Consider the following 16984-nt stretch of genomic DNA (forward strand, 5'->3'; position numbering starts at 1 on the left):
TTTATTTGTATTGGTGTATATATATAAATTAACCTTTGTCCAGAATCAAGTTAACGACCTGCCTTAAGTTTGTAAACAATGTAGTACATAGCGAATACTCTCATATAATTATATATTAACTATTTCGATCACTATACTCCGACTTAAACATGCTTATTTCAATTATAGTTTAGGCCATTTGTTTCTGCAATTGAAAATTACTAAACGTGTTCAGAAGTTGGAATGCATTAGAAAGGAGACTGACCTATATCATGGATCTATTATGTTGTTGTTTTTTAAAATAATTTTTCATGTGAATTACAAAATACTTCTTCAACTAAATTAATAATTCGGAATTACAGTAAATTCAGCGAAGGACAATTTGGACTGTATTTTTGTTATACACCAACAGACGTGCAACATCGCCACATCCCATGCTATTTGCACATTAGCCTATTCATGAATACAGGGACATCAATATATTCAATATTGGAATTTATTTGGATTACGAATGAAATTCAATTGAAGCTCTACATATTTGGACCTGTGATGAAACGTATAGGACTGTTTGTGATTCATATCGCAGTTATGTAAGTTCATTCTAGCGTTTCACTTTGCATTCTATGGAAAACGAATAACTTGTTGAAGTTTACAAACTTGTTGGTTTTCTTTCTTGTATGTGACTAAGTTCAAGACCATAAAGTAGTAACATACTGGAAATATCAGTAATAGGATCAACGGGGATAGGTTCTGACTACAAATTATGTTCAGATCTTGAAATATATTTTGGACATAGGTAGCAACATATATAAGCAATTTGTATTCTCAATTGTTTTTTATCTGTAGTGAAGATAGATCAAACATTTGTCAGTGTCATTGAATTTTATCCATGATGTACTACTGTTCAGCATGTTATTGACCCTTAAAATGAACTTGATCTTTTTTAACGATACTTACTGCTCAGAGGCAATGTACAGATCTTTCACAGGAGTGCACTGGACCTGGATACGATTTTCAATATAGACAATAATATTGATGTCCTCAACACTTTTTCCAAGGTTAATTCCTTTGATAGTGAGATAGGTACCTCCATTCATTGGCCCTGAGGTGGGTTTGATCTGAAACATTATTGGTTTTCTTTGATATATGCCTTGTTCTGCATAAAGTTACTTATACATATTATGCTCGACAAGAATTGTGTTTCTTTAAAGAAAAGTTCTTATTTTAAAGCAATTGTTATGAGATATTACTGCTCTGGTGATGCTTTGCTACACTAGCTTGTGTTTGTAGATAACTTTCACTTTGGCAAAAATGTGACTACAGAAATTGAAGTTAATTCTTGTAGTTCCTCTAATTTTATATCAGCAAACTTATAACCATATGCTACAATGCTAACACCTTTATTTTTCTCCAACTTTGCATCGGCTAACGCGACCACAAGCGTAATGCCAACACCTGTTTTTTTTCTCCAATTTTACAGGGACATATCTTATATTTTCTCCAATTTATTTGGAATATTGAGCACTTAAATTATTTTCTGTTATTATCTTTACCTTTTGGTTAAATCTTTTATGTCCAGGATGTGATTACTCTAATTGTGGAGATTGAATGGTACAATGTTAAGGACGAAAATGGTTCTTTTTGAAACTCTTTAACAAGCCGAACATACTCAAACAAGAAGGGATTTAAACTGTTTTCTGCTAACCTCTTTGATGTGAATATTTAGATTTAGAATGACTGAAAGAAAAGAAGCGATGCATCATATAATGGCACGTTCATTATACATTACCTCACACATTGCATACTTACCTGTCGATTACACACCACATCATTCATTGTATACTGGCCTTTCGATTATACATTACCTCACTCATTGCATGTTTATCTGTCGATTACACATCATATCATTCATTGTATATTGGTCTTTCCATTATAGACTCCAATAACATGATTATAATGTCAATGATCTTACATTTATGATCTCAGGATTGGGGCAGGTCTCAGCTGTGGAAAGCCACGCGGAGGAACATCGGCTCTCGATGGCACAGTATTTCTCACACCATCCACATTTGTACTGATTCTTGAGAGTCAGGCATCCAACACATGAGAATGCCATCTCACACTTGTACATGATTACTGAAACAAATATATAAAGGTCACTCTACTGAACACGTGGAATGTAATCATTCCAGGGGAATAAAACTAATATAAGCACATAGGAAACCTTGCTGAATTCAATTTTGCCATGAGAATACATGATACACATTAACTCTAGACTGCACGTAGAATTGAATCATTCCTGGATAATATATTGAATACAAGTATTCCAGAGAACGTGTATAATTATACTCATTAGTAAGAAATAATACAAGGAATAAGAGCACTTTAGAGAACATGTATAATTCAATTATTCCTGGATAATGTATGGAATACAAGCGTTCCAGAGAACACATATAACATTTTGATTCGTAGGAAATAATGCAAAGAATACAAGCACTCTAGAGAACACGTAAAATTCAATCATTCATGGGGAATACAGGGAATAAAACACTGTAGTGAACATTCAGAATCTAATCATACCTCAGCAACACAAGGAATACAAGTACTTGGTAGAACATATAAAATTGTATCATTCCAGGTAAATACATAAAATACAAGCACTCTAGAAAATATGCAGAATTTAATCATTGTTGTATATACATGGAATACAAGCACTCTAGATAATATGAAGAACTGAATTATTCCTGGGGAGCATATGGAATTAAAGCACTTTATATAACATATTGTATTGAATCATTCTCGGGGTAGTCATGAAATACAGGCAGTTTAGAGAACATGCAGAATTAAATCATTCCTGGGAAATATATGGAATGAAAGAACGTAGTAGAACATATATAATTTAATCCTTCCTGCTGAATACAAGGACTCTTTAGGGTACGTATACTTTTTCAGTTCATGGGAATAAAAGACTAAAAACACTCTGGAGACAAAGTAGAATTTGATCATTCCTGGGAAATATATATAATACAAGCTCTTAGTAGAACATATATAATATAATCATTCCTGCTGAATGCAAGCACTCTTTAGGGTATGTATAATTTGATAGATAATGGGGAATAAATGCACTCTAGAGAACGATCAGAATTTGACCATTCCTGTGGAATACATGGAATACAAGCATTTACGAGAACATTCATGGAGATAACATGGAATGAAAGCGCTCTAGTCAACATGTGTTATGTATATTCATCAGGCTTATAATTTTTGTATTCTGGGCTGTAATTTTCAGTGATTATCTATAGCTTGATTTATTGCATATGGCCTATTCTAAGATGTTAATGGGAAGTACAGTTGCATAGGATCTATACATAGATGTGTACGTATGTGTTGATAGTTATTAAGAATACAATTATTAGTAACTATTTTGACAAGATTCGGTCATTTCCCCGTTGGACCAGTTTTGATATGTTATCTTAAAATAATTAAGTTAGTTCCCATTTAATGGGTTAACGTATTTTAGTTATTTGATGTTGGGAATGTTCCGTTTGTCATTTAAGCAATGGTGAAGATATTCGTGTTTTAGCTTTTCAGCATTCAAAAGAAGATGTAGAATTGAATCATATCTGGTGAATAGATAATATGTAGAAGATAATATGCGAAGGGAATACTCGGAATACAATCTCATTAATGATGTAGAATGTAATCATTCCGGGGGATGGGGGTGGGGACATATGGAATTGAAGTACTTTATAGAACATATTGAATTGAACCATTCTCGTGGTATCCGTGAAATACAGGTAATATAGAGAACATGTATAATTGAATAATTTATGGGAAATACATGGAATAAAAGCACTTAGTAGAACGTATATAATTTAATCATTCCTGCTGAATACTAGCACCCTTTAGAGTTCTTATTATTTGTTAGTTCATGGAAATAAAAGGAATAAAATCATTCTAGAGACGAGGTAGCATTTGATCATTCCTGGGAAATATATATAATATAAGCACTTGGCAGAACATATATAATTGAACCATTCCTGCTAAATGCAAGCACTCTTTTGAGTACGAATAATTTGATAGATGATGGGGAATAAAAAGAATACAAGCGCTCAAGAGAACAACTATAATGTGATCATTCCTGGGTAATACATGGAATACAAGCATTTACGAGAACATGGAATTAATCATTACAGGAGAAAACATGGAATGAATGCGCTCAAGTAAACATGTGTTATGTATATGTATCATGTTCATAATTTGCATTAATGGTTGTAAATTGTACTGATTATCTAAAGTTGGCTTTGTTGTACGTGCATAATGTCTATTTTAAGATGTTACAGAAGGTACAATTGCATAGGACCTATACATAGATGCATACGTATGTGTTGGTCATTATTAAGAATACATTAGTGAATATTTGACAAGATTCGGTAATTTCCCCATTGGACCATTTTTTTTATGTGTTATCTAAAAAGAATTAAGTAACTTCCCATTTGACGGGTTAATGCATGTGAGTTATTTTATGCTGTTGGAACTTTTCGGATTGTCACTTAAGTAATTGTGACGATATTTTCGTTTTAGCCTTTCAGCATTCACGAGAAGGTGTCGAATTAAATCATTTCGGGTGAATATAAGCTCTTCAGAGAATATATAGAAATTCATATGCGAAGGGAATAAACGGATGGATTACAATCTCCCTAAAGAAAACGTAGAATTGAATCAATCCTTGGGAACATATGGAAAAAAGATTCTCTAGATAACATACAGGCTTTAATCGTTCCAGAGGAATCCATGAAATGAGTGCACTTTAGAGAACATGTAGAACTGAACAATTCCTTTGACATAAAAGGAATATATGCAATTTAAATAACATGCAAAATCGGAATCCAAGGAATACAGGAGTAACAAGCATTCTAGAGAACATGTATAGTTTAATCAGTCCTTGTGAATACATGAAGTACAATCACTTTAGAGGCCAAGGAGAGTTTATAAGTATTTGGTGAATACAAATAATACAAACAGTATAGAGAACACGTACAATATAATCATTGTAAGGAATGATTTTCTATCTGTAATAGATTAATATAATTTCCTTATCTTTGATTAGCACATATTTAAATTTTAACTTTGAATCGGCATTAATAGCAAGATTGCACCGATATGCTTAAAATGCTATTAACCTCTATGCATATATATACAGACAAAAATTATTTCAACAGAAGAAATCAGGTGCTAAAAGTGTAAAATAAATATAATGCAAACAACATATGAATCCCGGTTTCATGTGTTTTCGTACAATTGACGTTGACTTTTGAGCTAACATACTATGTGGCCCTAGCTTAAGTTTCATCAAAATACCTGTAAGGGTTAAAACTAATGTCATCCATAAACAACCAGGCCAAAGACTAGCACGATCACCTGTTAAGACAACAACGTTGAGGAAGGCGATCTGACTGAATTTATAATACACTATCATATTATAAGCATTCAGTAAAAAGCTCCACCAGTATACGGACTGAGGTCAATTATTTATAATTTATATTGCTGTGATTTGGTCTGGCATCAGGAGTAAAGCAATTGTATGCGACACACTGTCTAGTCATTATATAATATATTATACAGAAAAAGATACAAGCCTGAGTTACATTTACCATCAGTATAACATATATATCTGATAATCGATACATTAAGATATTATCCGCGGTTAAAACGTTATATTCCTGTAACGGATACAAGTCAGATAATTACATTTTCCCTTGTCATGACCGTAATTCTGAGGCATTTTGTGTAGCTTACGAATTTGACATACTAGATATATCATCAATACATGGTATATAATTGACGCGATGTCATAAAGTTTCATTAAAATATGTTTTACGGTCCAATGATAAACTATGGACAAGGTTTAAAGTTAGGGAATTCAATTTTATCTTGCTGTGACCATGACCTTGATATATGGGGCATGGCTAAGGTACATGATATATGTTCTCGTCATGATGTATAATTTGACAAAATTGAATAAAATCTTTCCTACCGTTATAAATGTATTGACCATAACATGAAATGTAAAGGGATTGACATTTCGTATTAGACATATTCAAATTTGAGTGCGTCGTTGTCCTGTGAAATGCTGGTTGACATCATCCATATTTCCAGTATACAACGCGTGTCTACATCGTATGCAGACCTAGATATGCCATGGTATGAGGTACCATTAGTCTAGATATATGGCATTGTTGTACTAATGACTCAAGCAAACAGTATGCATGCTAGTCTGCTGAATGTATTATGCGATGGGAGCCATGGATGCTTAGTTGCTGGACCTTTCGACTCGTTATCCAAAACGTTGGGGTTTTTATACCACCTAATCTCTCAGGGGTATATTTCTAATATTATGATGAAAGAGCCGCTAGAATAACAACCATCCACCAAATGGCAAAATCCTTGTATACAGTGTCATGTACATCAAAAGGCAATATCATTAAATTTGAAAAAGAGCCTATGCCAGTCCAGTTAGATTTACTGGGGACAAGTACTCATTCTTAAAAAAAATGAAGGAAGCAGCCAAAGGAGGAAGTTGACCATATATTGGCATTTGACGCTATTGTAACTATGATTATACTATACATCTGACGTAGAGATGATCGTTGGTTCTAGCTGATATCATCAAATGAAGCCCCTGAACCCAGGACAGGAACTTAAAGCGCCAAAGAGTCAGATGGGTCATATAACTAGATGCGGATGTAAGATGTCAAATTGTTGAAGAGGAGTCAGGCAATACCTTTTTCTGTCTTACGGCCTCTTTGGATCCAGTAAACATCTCAGTAGGCTCCCAATGAGTCCTGAATGTGGGCACAGCATAAGGTCTGAACTAAACTGTACCTAAGAATGTTTCCCCAAGAAAGAGAAACTCCGCGTACACGCAACACCCAAAGGCTGGGGAAGTCAAGTAATAGAACACTATTGAGATCATGTTGAACTTTATAATTCCAGGAGCATGCAAGGAACACAAGAGCTCCAAAGAAAACATAGATTTGAATAATCGTTGTGTAAACATGTAATACAAGCACTGTAAATAATGTGTAGAATTTAATTATTCCTGGGGAACATATGGAATGATTGCATTCTAGAGAACACGTTACATTGAATCATTTCTGTGGAATTCATGAAATACGTGAACTTTTTAGAACATGTATAGTTTAATAATTCCTGCTGAATGAAAGGGTTCTCGAGACTCGAGAGTATGTATAATGTGTTAAACCGTGGGGAATACAAATAATACAAGCGCTCTAGAGAACAGGTAGAATTTGTTAATTACTGGGGAATACATGGAATTCAAGCCTTTAGTAGAACGTGTAAAATGTAATCATTCCTGGAGAAAACACGGAGTAAATGCACTCTAGTCAACGTGTGGTAGCTATGTCTATCATTTTTGAAATTTGTGTTCATGGCTGTAAATTGTATTGATTATCTATATTTGGTGTATATGCATATGTTATATTTTAAGACTTTAAAAAACGTAAATGTGCATAATCTATATACATAGATATTTATGTATTTCTTGACAGTCACTGATAATAAAATTATTAGTAAATATGTTGACAAGATTTGGCCTTTTTCCCACCAGACACGTCGGACAGGTGGTGTCTAAGAAGGCTTCAGATAGGTTCCATTGGGTGGGTTAAATCATGTGAGTTATTTTACGGTGTTGGAAATTTTCGATTTGACACGTAAGCATTAATGATAGTATGGGTGTTTTAGCTTTTCGTCTGCAGATAAATAAATCAGACAAGACAATTTGATCATTCTTATTTCTTGTCTTCTTGTTTTAACATCCATTCAAGAGACAGACTATTTTGCATTTATATATTATTTGAGAGGTAAAATAAAATTGTTTGGATTGTTCATTGGAAAGATAAAGTACTCATTGGCCGATAGTTATCTTCTGGAACTGTTGTGAAGTATTCCAAGGCGTTCTGGACAATGCCATTTTGTCAGCATTACAATTCTTAGACAACTAGAATTTTTGGTGTCTGTTATTTATAACGGACATATCATTGTTTTAGAATTTAATGGTATTTATTATTATTGTTCAGTACAATTTCTCTTAAATTTTCATTTACATCATAGATAATTAAATTGTTACGTTTAACAATCTTATTGATTTTGCATCTTTCTGTAACTTAGTTTATGACCGTACAGTCGTAACACACATAATTTAATCATTCCTGGGGAATACAAGGATTACACGCAGTGTGAAGGACCTGTAGAATTGAATCTTTCCTGAGAAATAAGAGCACGGGCGAGTATATTTAGAATTTAATAATTCATGGGAATGCAAATAATACAAACACTCTAAAGAACATGTACAATCATATAACTTGATCACGAAATAACAGGTATAATTGTGTAAGGTGTTTCAGGTAACAACTGTGTCCGTCTGATGTCCTCCAGGGGTCATGAACGCATGTCAATAATGGGGGCACAATAAAAAGGTGTGATATAGAATGTACCCCAGAAAATCTCCCGAAATAATAAAGAATCCAGGTGTACGCATCTCTCGAAACAACGCTTTTTGGACATGAGAATGAACAAGTATTTCCTCTTCGTCCATCATCTAACTCATAAGGTGGAACGAAGAGAACCCTAAAGGGAGAGAAGATATAACATCTGGAAACTCATTTGAGTCAATTAGATCTGAACGGTAGTGGCAGCGTAACTTAACTTTCCCTTCTGATCTCCATTTCTTAGGAAGGATACGTCATGAAAGCAGGTCCATCATCCTGTCCTCACACATGGAGACGTGGGAGAAAAGTAACCAGCCTAAGATGGCCCGTTCTTGGAGATTATAGTATATGATCCCTTCTCGACAGTCAATGAGGATAGTGGAGGCTGTATGTAAGGCTGGTGCAGAGAGGGAAGAATTCACGTATCTGGCATACCCTGGATCCAAGGAAAATACACCCATGAACTCGTGGGAGCGAGAGATGACTCACTACAAGATATTTCATATTTCATATCAACCAAAAGGGAGGCTAACAAATTGACATTCTTTTTCACAAAGCAGGCGAGCAAAGCACAACTCCAATTTTGCTTACAGTTCAAATAACAAATCAATGAGGGGGTATCAACCAGATCCCTCTCTTTAAGACTGAGGGTCATGATATGGTGATTCGAAGAGCACTGCCCAGTGACCGGTTATTGGTGCCTGGTGGCTGACATCTAGTGCTTAATCAATAGACTTGGACCGGTTCAGCGCTGACAATCTGGGAGAATAATCTCTATTTTGAGGAACTACGATTCAGTAAAGGTTTCTCAACTGACAAAGAAGATGTATTATCCAGAGGTCCATTGAAGCCAGAACGCTGCTCTCATCTACGTTTGGGATGGCTTGACTAACTTTTTGTCAGGTAATATAAACTCCACCACCCTTGCCCTGCACTAACAAGTGGGGAATACTATGGATTTCTCATTAACCGACTCTGACATCTTTGGATCAAGAGTCAGATATCCTAGAGCTGCCAACTTCTAAACAAATATGAAGAAGCTACGGATTTCCTTTTTGCTTCAGGTGGCTACATCCCTACAATATGAACTGTGTTAGGTCCCTCATAGGATCAGAGGGGATTACGTTGTGACAAGGAGGATGTAGCAGGATCATTCTTGCTTCGTTATAAGTGCGACGACGTTCAGCTTAATTCCACAATGCATCATCCCAAAGACGACACATCAGATAACAACAGTGCATACACATTTGGTCATGATGAATATGTTATATGTGTGCTATTTACTCACACCTTCGAATATAATATCAATTGAAAAAGAACACACGAAACATAATAACACCATAAATATTATCAATCATGAGTAGGATATATTTGACCTAACATTGGTTACTCAGATAAGATGTATATATACTGAAGCACAACTTCACTATGCAAGGTGTAAGAAATTCCTTCAAAATAAAATTGAAATGAAATTAGAAGCAGCAGGGAAGTTTAACAGACCTTCGTTTCCAGCCAAAATAAACCTTCCTACGAGAACTTTCTCCGTAGAAGCCTCAGAATTCAAAAATAAAGCCTTCTACGGGAGCTAATTTTCATGCATTTCAGACCGGGTGCATCGGTTGGTCGCGCCGGGTGTGTTAGTAAATAAAGCGTTCGAGACAGGAAAAATAAAAGTCAGGGAATAATTTTTGTGTTATTTTTTTTTGTTGCAACGTGGGGCTGCTTTGGCCAATTTTACGTCGCATTAAAATAATATACTTGAAAATAATATGAGTCGGAAAACTAGCACAGTTGGAGAGCCTCATTCTGCCAGATTAGCGCGAGAACAATTAGCGGCAATAAAGAAACTTATTCCAGCAAAATAATTATTTAAGGAAAAGGTCCGAGCACACGAAGACATGAAATATGAAATTACCGATTTATCGTCAAAATGGTTAAAGCCAGTTACCGAAACAACCGAGCGAGTTTTTCTTGGTGATGTGAAAGATCCGGATATCAAGAAACGTGGAATTCTTCCTGTGTTGAGAAACATTGAGGAACACACTCGAATAGTGCCAGATCGACTGGACCAAATTCGCCAAGCACAAGCACAAGCACAAGCGCGGCAAGATCAATTGCAGCAAGCACAAGCACAAGCACAAGCGCCACAAGAACAACCACAGCAAGTAGAAGAAGAAGAAGAGGAGGATAGTCAGGGGAGAGAACCTCGAGATGTAATAAAATAAAAATTTACTGATGGTGGTTGGAGCACAATGACGAAACAATTTGATTTGTTTGGTGATAATATTGACGCACTTGGTGCGTTTGCGGAAGATTCTTTTAACAGTAGGGCGAGTTTTTTAACAGAAGACGGATTGAAAAAAATTAAATCGCGAGACATTTGGTATAATAATATATACCGAGCTAGAGTTAATTCACCCCGGGCGATGAAATCGGATCCTATTTATTCTCGTTTTTTAGAAGCCGCAAATGCGAGGCATTTATACAACATAAGAAAATCGATAGGACCAAAACCGCAGGAATTGGGGGCAAGACCAAAACAAATATCCACCGATACATCTTCGGTATTTTCTCCCACAGGGAAGAAGCCCGAAATTAAAAAAATTACGACGTCTTATATACATTTTACCAATGATGCTATTGAACACCTCAAAGAGAGCGAGGATAATTTAATTAACGTTGCCAAATTTGGTTTCGAAGAAAGAGGAAAATATTTGTTTCCCAGACATTTTGATAGATATACCAAAGATGAATGGATTCCCGCGGTATATTTTGCTCCAAAGAAAAAACCCATCAATCTTGATGATCCGGGTTACCAAAATTTTGTGGAAAAAATAAAAGAAACAGGAAAACCGAAGGAACCAGAAGAGCCGGAAGAGGAAGACATATTAGCATCGTTGCTTGGTGATTCATCTCCAGAACCAAAAACAGGAAGCGGATATACCATTTGCCCTGACAGCGTTGTCAACGACGTATCTCGCCTCGAAATATTAATCGGAGGAAAACGAGCCGGAAACAATTCTTCTGAAATAATCAACGAGGCCTCAGATATTTGTCAGCGATTGTTTCGCGGCAGTGTCATCGATTCTTACATTTACAAAGAGCTCGTTGACGAACTCATCGATTAAAACAACACAATTGAACTAACATGATTGTTCACAAACATCAACGCAGACCTAGACAGGTCCGTGTAGTTAACTCTCGATTGCCCGTGTACAAATATATTCACGGCAATGGATTAGGCGATATCGTTAAAAGTTTTGTTACAAGGATAGTCCCTAAAATCGGACCTGTAGCTAAGCAAATCGCATCAAAAGCAATAGGAAAGATCGGCGAGACTGTTATTTCTGGCGTTGGTAATTTGGCCAGTAAAGGCTTCGATGTTGTCAAAGGTAAAATATCGAATTTAATGCGCAAAAAAAAGCAGCCTATCAAATTACCTAGCACCAGCGAAATGCCTTCCGAGGTCAGTAAAGCTATAAACGACGCAGCAAATAAAAAGATAAATGACCTAGCACAGGAAGTTGCTAACACAAATCTCGCAAAGGAAGTAGCAAAGGAAGTAGCAAACACAAGTTTCATAGGCAGCGGTCTTCGTTTTAGATGAAATTCTTAATAATAAATGTTCGCACAAGTGTCAAACGAAGTGTTCGACATGGACGAGCCTGTAGGTAGAGACACATCCGTGCGTGATTTCCAATATTTCTCGTACGACGCGGTTGAACCAAACACATCTAATCGCTTGGAAATTCAAGTTCACGATACAACAAGATATTTTCTTCCATCTGAGGCGTATATCGAAGTTGTTGGGGAAATTCTTAAAACGGATAATACCGCCTATGCAGCAGATTTTAGGGTCGGATTTGTTAACAACGGCATTATGGCATTATTCAAAAACGCCACTTACATGATCGACGGAAGAGAGATTGAGTCAATTACTAATGATGTTGATTTGGCAACGACGATAATAGGCCTAGCTAGATACTCGGATGATTTGACTAGATCAGCTGGCCCTAGTATGATGTTCGCCAAAGATAATTCCGACCATGCTGATCATACCCAGTATATCGTCAGGAGACCGGTTCATCGTGCCAATCCCGCTGCTCCTGTTGACATCATAGATATGATAATTAACACCAATCGCAACTACAACCTCGGATTTGCCACGCGAAAACTTATGCTAGAAGGAAGTCGCAAAAGATTCTCTTGTGCTATTCCGTTATCCCATATATTCGGATTTTGCAGGCATTTCAGGAAAATTATCTACGGAGCAAAACATACCGTTATATTCGTCAGAAAGGGGAATAGCGACGATGCTATCTGGCGAGAAGGTACTATTGATGCCGCTACTGGTTTGCCACATGCCAATGATGCCGCGAATAATGGCGGCCAGGTAAAGTTACTCAAATTTACCTTGTGGATGCCAGCGATAACCCCATCAATGATCGAAGAAGAAAAATTATTGTTATTTATGAACCAAGGCGGTAAATCTGTCATGTCATGGCTGACAACAACAACAGATTCCATAAACACCAATATTAATGGTGATTTTACCTGGCGTATTGCATCGCAGCAAGGTACATCTGCGCCTAGGCATATCTTTATCGCTTTTTTGCGTACCAGTAGATATCATCAAATGTACAGCCACATGATATTTGATAGTATCGGCGCAACAAACGTATCGTTGAGAATAAACGGGCAACAAGAACCATCAGAGGAAATATCGATTGATTTTGCCAACTACTCTACGGCCCGCGCGTATCATCGATTGTTAAGTTTCATGGGTCGTGATCAAAATATCGATACCGGATTGCAAATATCGCAGCTGGATTTTAATAAATTTTATCCTATCTACTATTTTTCTCTGGAGCATCTCGATTTGGTAAAACAATCCGTCGTTGATATCCATTTCAAGGCTAGAATTAACACGGGAGGTGTTTTACATAAAGCAGTTGCGGTGATTCTCAGCGATAGAACAATGATCTTGGAGGGAATTAGTGGTAGAATGAGAGTCATCGACGCTCCTGTCGAGAAAATGTAACAAAATCGAAGAATTTCTAAATTTAGATTAAACGATTATTAATATGCCATACGAACACGTCAGCGTAACTCTGACCCCGGGTCAGATGAAAAAACTCCAAACAGCAACAGCAAAGCGATGCGGTGTGAAATTAACCCTGAAAAATGATCAAATTCAGGGCGGTCCTAACAAACTGTCGCTAACTAGGGGTCAACGTGAACGTTTCACCAAAGCCAAATCAGCGAATTCCGGCGTTCATGTGAATCTTAGTATAGGTGCCATCAGAGACATGGTCAAAACGGGCGGAATTTTCCCTTTCCTAGCTGCTATTCCTGGATTATTATCCGGGGCTCTTCCGGCAATTGCAAAAGCGATAGGATTAGGTGCGGCCGGAGCTGTAGGCGACAAACTAGTACACAAAGTAATGGGAGGGCGATATGGTAAAAAAAAGGGAAGCGGCCTTTATCTAAGACGCCCCCCGTACGGATTCGGCCTAAGATTAGCGCGCCCTATTCAAATTTAGATTTATTCAGCGAAGCAAAGAAAAAAAAAATTTTTTTCAGAGGCGTATTTATGTGGGATCAACTACCAGAAAAAACAAATTCCACCGAGACAGGAATAATAAATCTCGATTCAAATACCGGCCCTGGCACACACTGGGTCGCCTACGCGATTAATCCTCGCGAAGTTGTTTATTTTGACTCGTACGGACTAGCTCCACCAAAAGAATTTATCGATTACGTGTCAAAGTTAAATATTCCAATTTGGTATTCGACACTTCCGACGCAGACGTTAATGGATCCACCGATATGCGGTCCTGAATCAATTAATGTCCTTGATGCAATTTCAAAATCATCCGGTCCGTATCATATAATCGTATTTGAATACGCCGCAGATAAGTATCATGGTTGATATTTACGGAAGGTTCCTGTACAGGAAGAAGGAAGTAGCTGACGCCGATCTATCAAAGTTCGCCACGAGGGATGATATTAATAATCTTTTGTCGCTGTCAGAAGTAGATCCTGGCGAAGTTGCTGTTTTTCAGAGCCGCGAAGGAAAATTACAAACCAGCAACGTGAAAATAACAGATATAATCAAGCGAGACGAATATAACGATCGCATTAATCAATTTACTAGCCTGTCAGATTCGGTATCAAAATCCATCGCTGATATCGCCGATATTATAGCGAAGTTACCCCTGAAGGCTAATATCGCGGATGTGGAAAAAAAGGACAACGAGCTATCAGCAACGTTGCTTCTAAAGGCTGATAAAACAATATACGACGATCTTCAGGACAGAGTGACAAAAAGACTTAACAGGCTAAATAACGATCTTAAAAAACTCGACGATACTTTAACTAAATTTAGTAAAAAAATCGAGGAAGATATAAAAACATCCGGCGATAATATCTCCACCACCGCAAACGAGCTAGCAAAGAAAAAAGTCGATCAAGCATCGCACGATGATCTTAGCGATAAAGTAAGAACAATCAGCGAAGATATTACTAAACTTTTCACCGATGTTACCGAAATAAATACCGTAATGAGTCAGAAAAGCGATAAAACATCACATGACGATCTCAGCGAGAATGTGAGAAAAATCAACGAGGATATTGCTAAAATTAACGAGGAAATTTCCACGATACGTGATTTGGCGCGTCAAAAGATAGATATATCATTGTACGACGGAGAAATTCGAGATTTTAACACGAAACTTCTTGACGCAACTACAAAAATTAACGATATTAGCGCAAAAATATCGTCAATGAATCTTAAAAAACTAGCGCGTATTATTATACCATCGGAGGTAGAAACAGAAAAAATTGATTGTTATGTGCCATTTGTGTTAATGAAACAAAAAAACAGATGGTTTCCCGAGAATAACACATTTAGTTTTACTTTTTCGATTGCTGGTGTATATAGAATATATTTTATCTCCCCGGTAAAATTCAAAGTAAAACCCAAAATTCGTGACTCTTATGAGTATCATCCCGGGTTTTTAATTCTTCCGATATACGAAAACTATACAGAAACGTTTACATTAGAACCGCCAGATAGAACGTTTCAGATGACAGTTGAATATATTGTAATTTTCGAATATTTATCCGAACTTCCACAATCAGTTGATTGGGCAAGTTAACTAATAAATGACTGCATCGGATTACCGATACAATCAGGCGCGTTCATGGCAGGATTCGTTAAAAAAACTTCTCGACGAATATCAAACAAAAATAAAAAAATATCAGCGCAGATTAGTTGCCATCGATGTTGCTGTGTACGCGGTAAGCGCAGTAATCGCCGGTGCAGGAATAATCTTACCCGCGGTAACAACAATCGCGCCGATCGTAGCAACGATAATAATCTCATCAACAACAACGATCGCTGGTGTTCTCAACATTATCGCAAAAAAAAATATCCTCATGCACAAATGAAAAATTGTCCCTGTACACGAGTAAACTATCCCAGGTCAACGAAGCGTATTCGAAATTATCATCGCTGCTTTCTGAGAGTCTCAACGACGGCGTTATATCCGATCTAGAATTTTCCGTGATGGTAAATATCTATTCTGAGATTGAACAAATGAATATCAATAATGTCGGAACTAACTCAAATCGTGACAAACACGACACCGCCGATAACAATGCTGATATCGGCAAGCTCAACCAGGCCAGAATTTAGTATCGATTTTCCAATACCAATTAGCGTCAAGGAAATTGCGCTGTCACAGTTACGCGTGTATAATAGCTGGCCCAATGTTAGATCAAAACCATTCGGTAAATTATTGTCAAATAATTCGCTTGTTTTTGCCAATAAAAACAAACCTGATGGAACTCCTGATTGGAACGTCGTTGGTATACCAACAGGCAGTTACGAAATTGAGCAAATCGATAAGGAACTTACCAGTAGGATATCAAATATAACCGGCGATGCTAATCCAGGAATAAAAATATTAGCACACGAACCAACGCTGTCATCGATAATCGAGGTAAAATCGCCATATATCGTCGATATTTACCAATCATCGATTAGGACAGTGCTAGGTTGGCCTGAAATCCCACCTCTGGAAAAACCAGAAAAACCAGATGTTTTTATTCCAGGTTGGCACGAGGAAGCTCCTCCAGAGCAACCGGAACCAAAAAAATCTGATTTTACTACTGATGAGGGATGGTACGAAGATATCAAACACAAGTCTCTAATCCTCACTGCCATCGGCCTCGTGAACATCCACAAATTTAACATGTTGATGTTTGCTTTTACTTTTAGGGACGAAAAAATTCTCTCGTGGTTGGTTCTTCCCAAAATTCCCCCCGGCGTGAAAATCTTCGACGCTACCAACATTAACAGGCAAATATTCCCCATAGAAGGCATCTCGATAAGAAGAACCATCAACGAATTTAATCAAGAACATAAAGTACATTTAAATTTATTGCGGGAATCCTTTCATGAATGCATCTTAAATAAATCAGGTTCATGT

At 36.9% G+C, this 16984-nt stretch overlaps 1 protein-coding gene across 1 annotated transcript in view; it reads right to left on the minus strand.

Annotated features, from left to right (window-relative positions):
* LOC149803960 (plexin-A1-like) overlaps window positions 1–16984 on the minus strand; it is an 82886-nt gene that overhangs the window by 48609 nt on the left and 17293 nt on the right. The window contains exons 5-6 of the mRNA XM_089954028.1: window positions 1952–2115; window positions 937–1097 (exon numbers count right to left, since the gene is read on the minus strand). Of these exons, the coding sequence (XP_089810154.1) occupies window positions 937–1097; window positions 1952–2115 (325 nt within the window). The remainder of the gene's footprint in view (window positions 1–936; window positions 1098–1951; window positions 2116–16984) is intronic.

This window comes from Sinohyriopsis cumingii, chromosome 3 (genome assembly GCF_028554795.1).
Source record: "Sinohyriopsis cumingii isolate HCF-2022 chromosome 3, ASM2855479v2, whole genome shotgun sequence".
NCBI lineage: Eukaryota > Metazoa > Mollusca > Bivalvia > Unionida > Unionidae > Sinohyriopsis > Sinohyriopsis cumingii.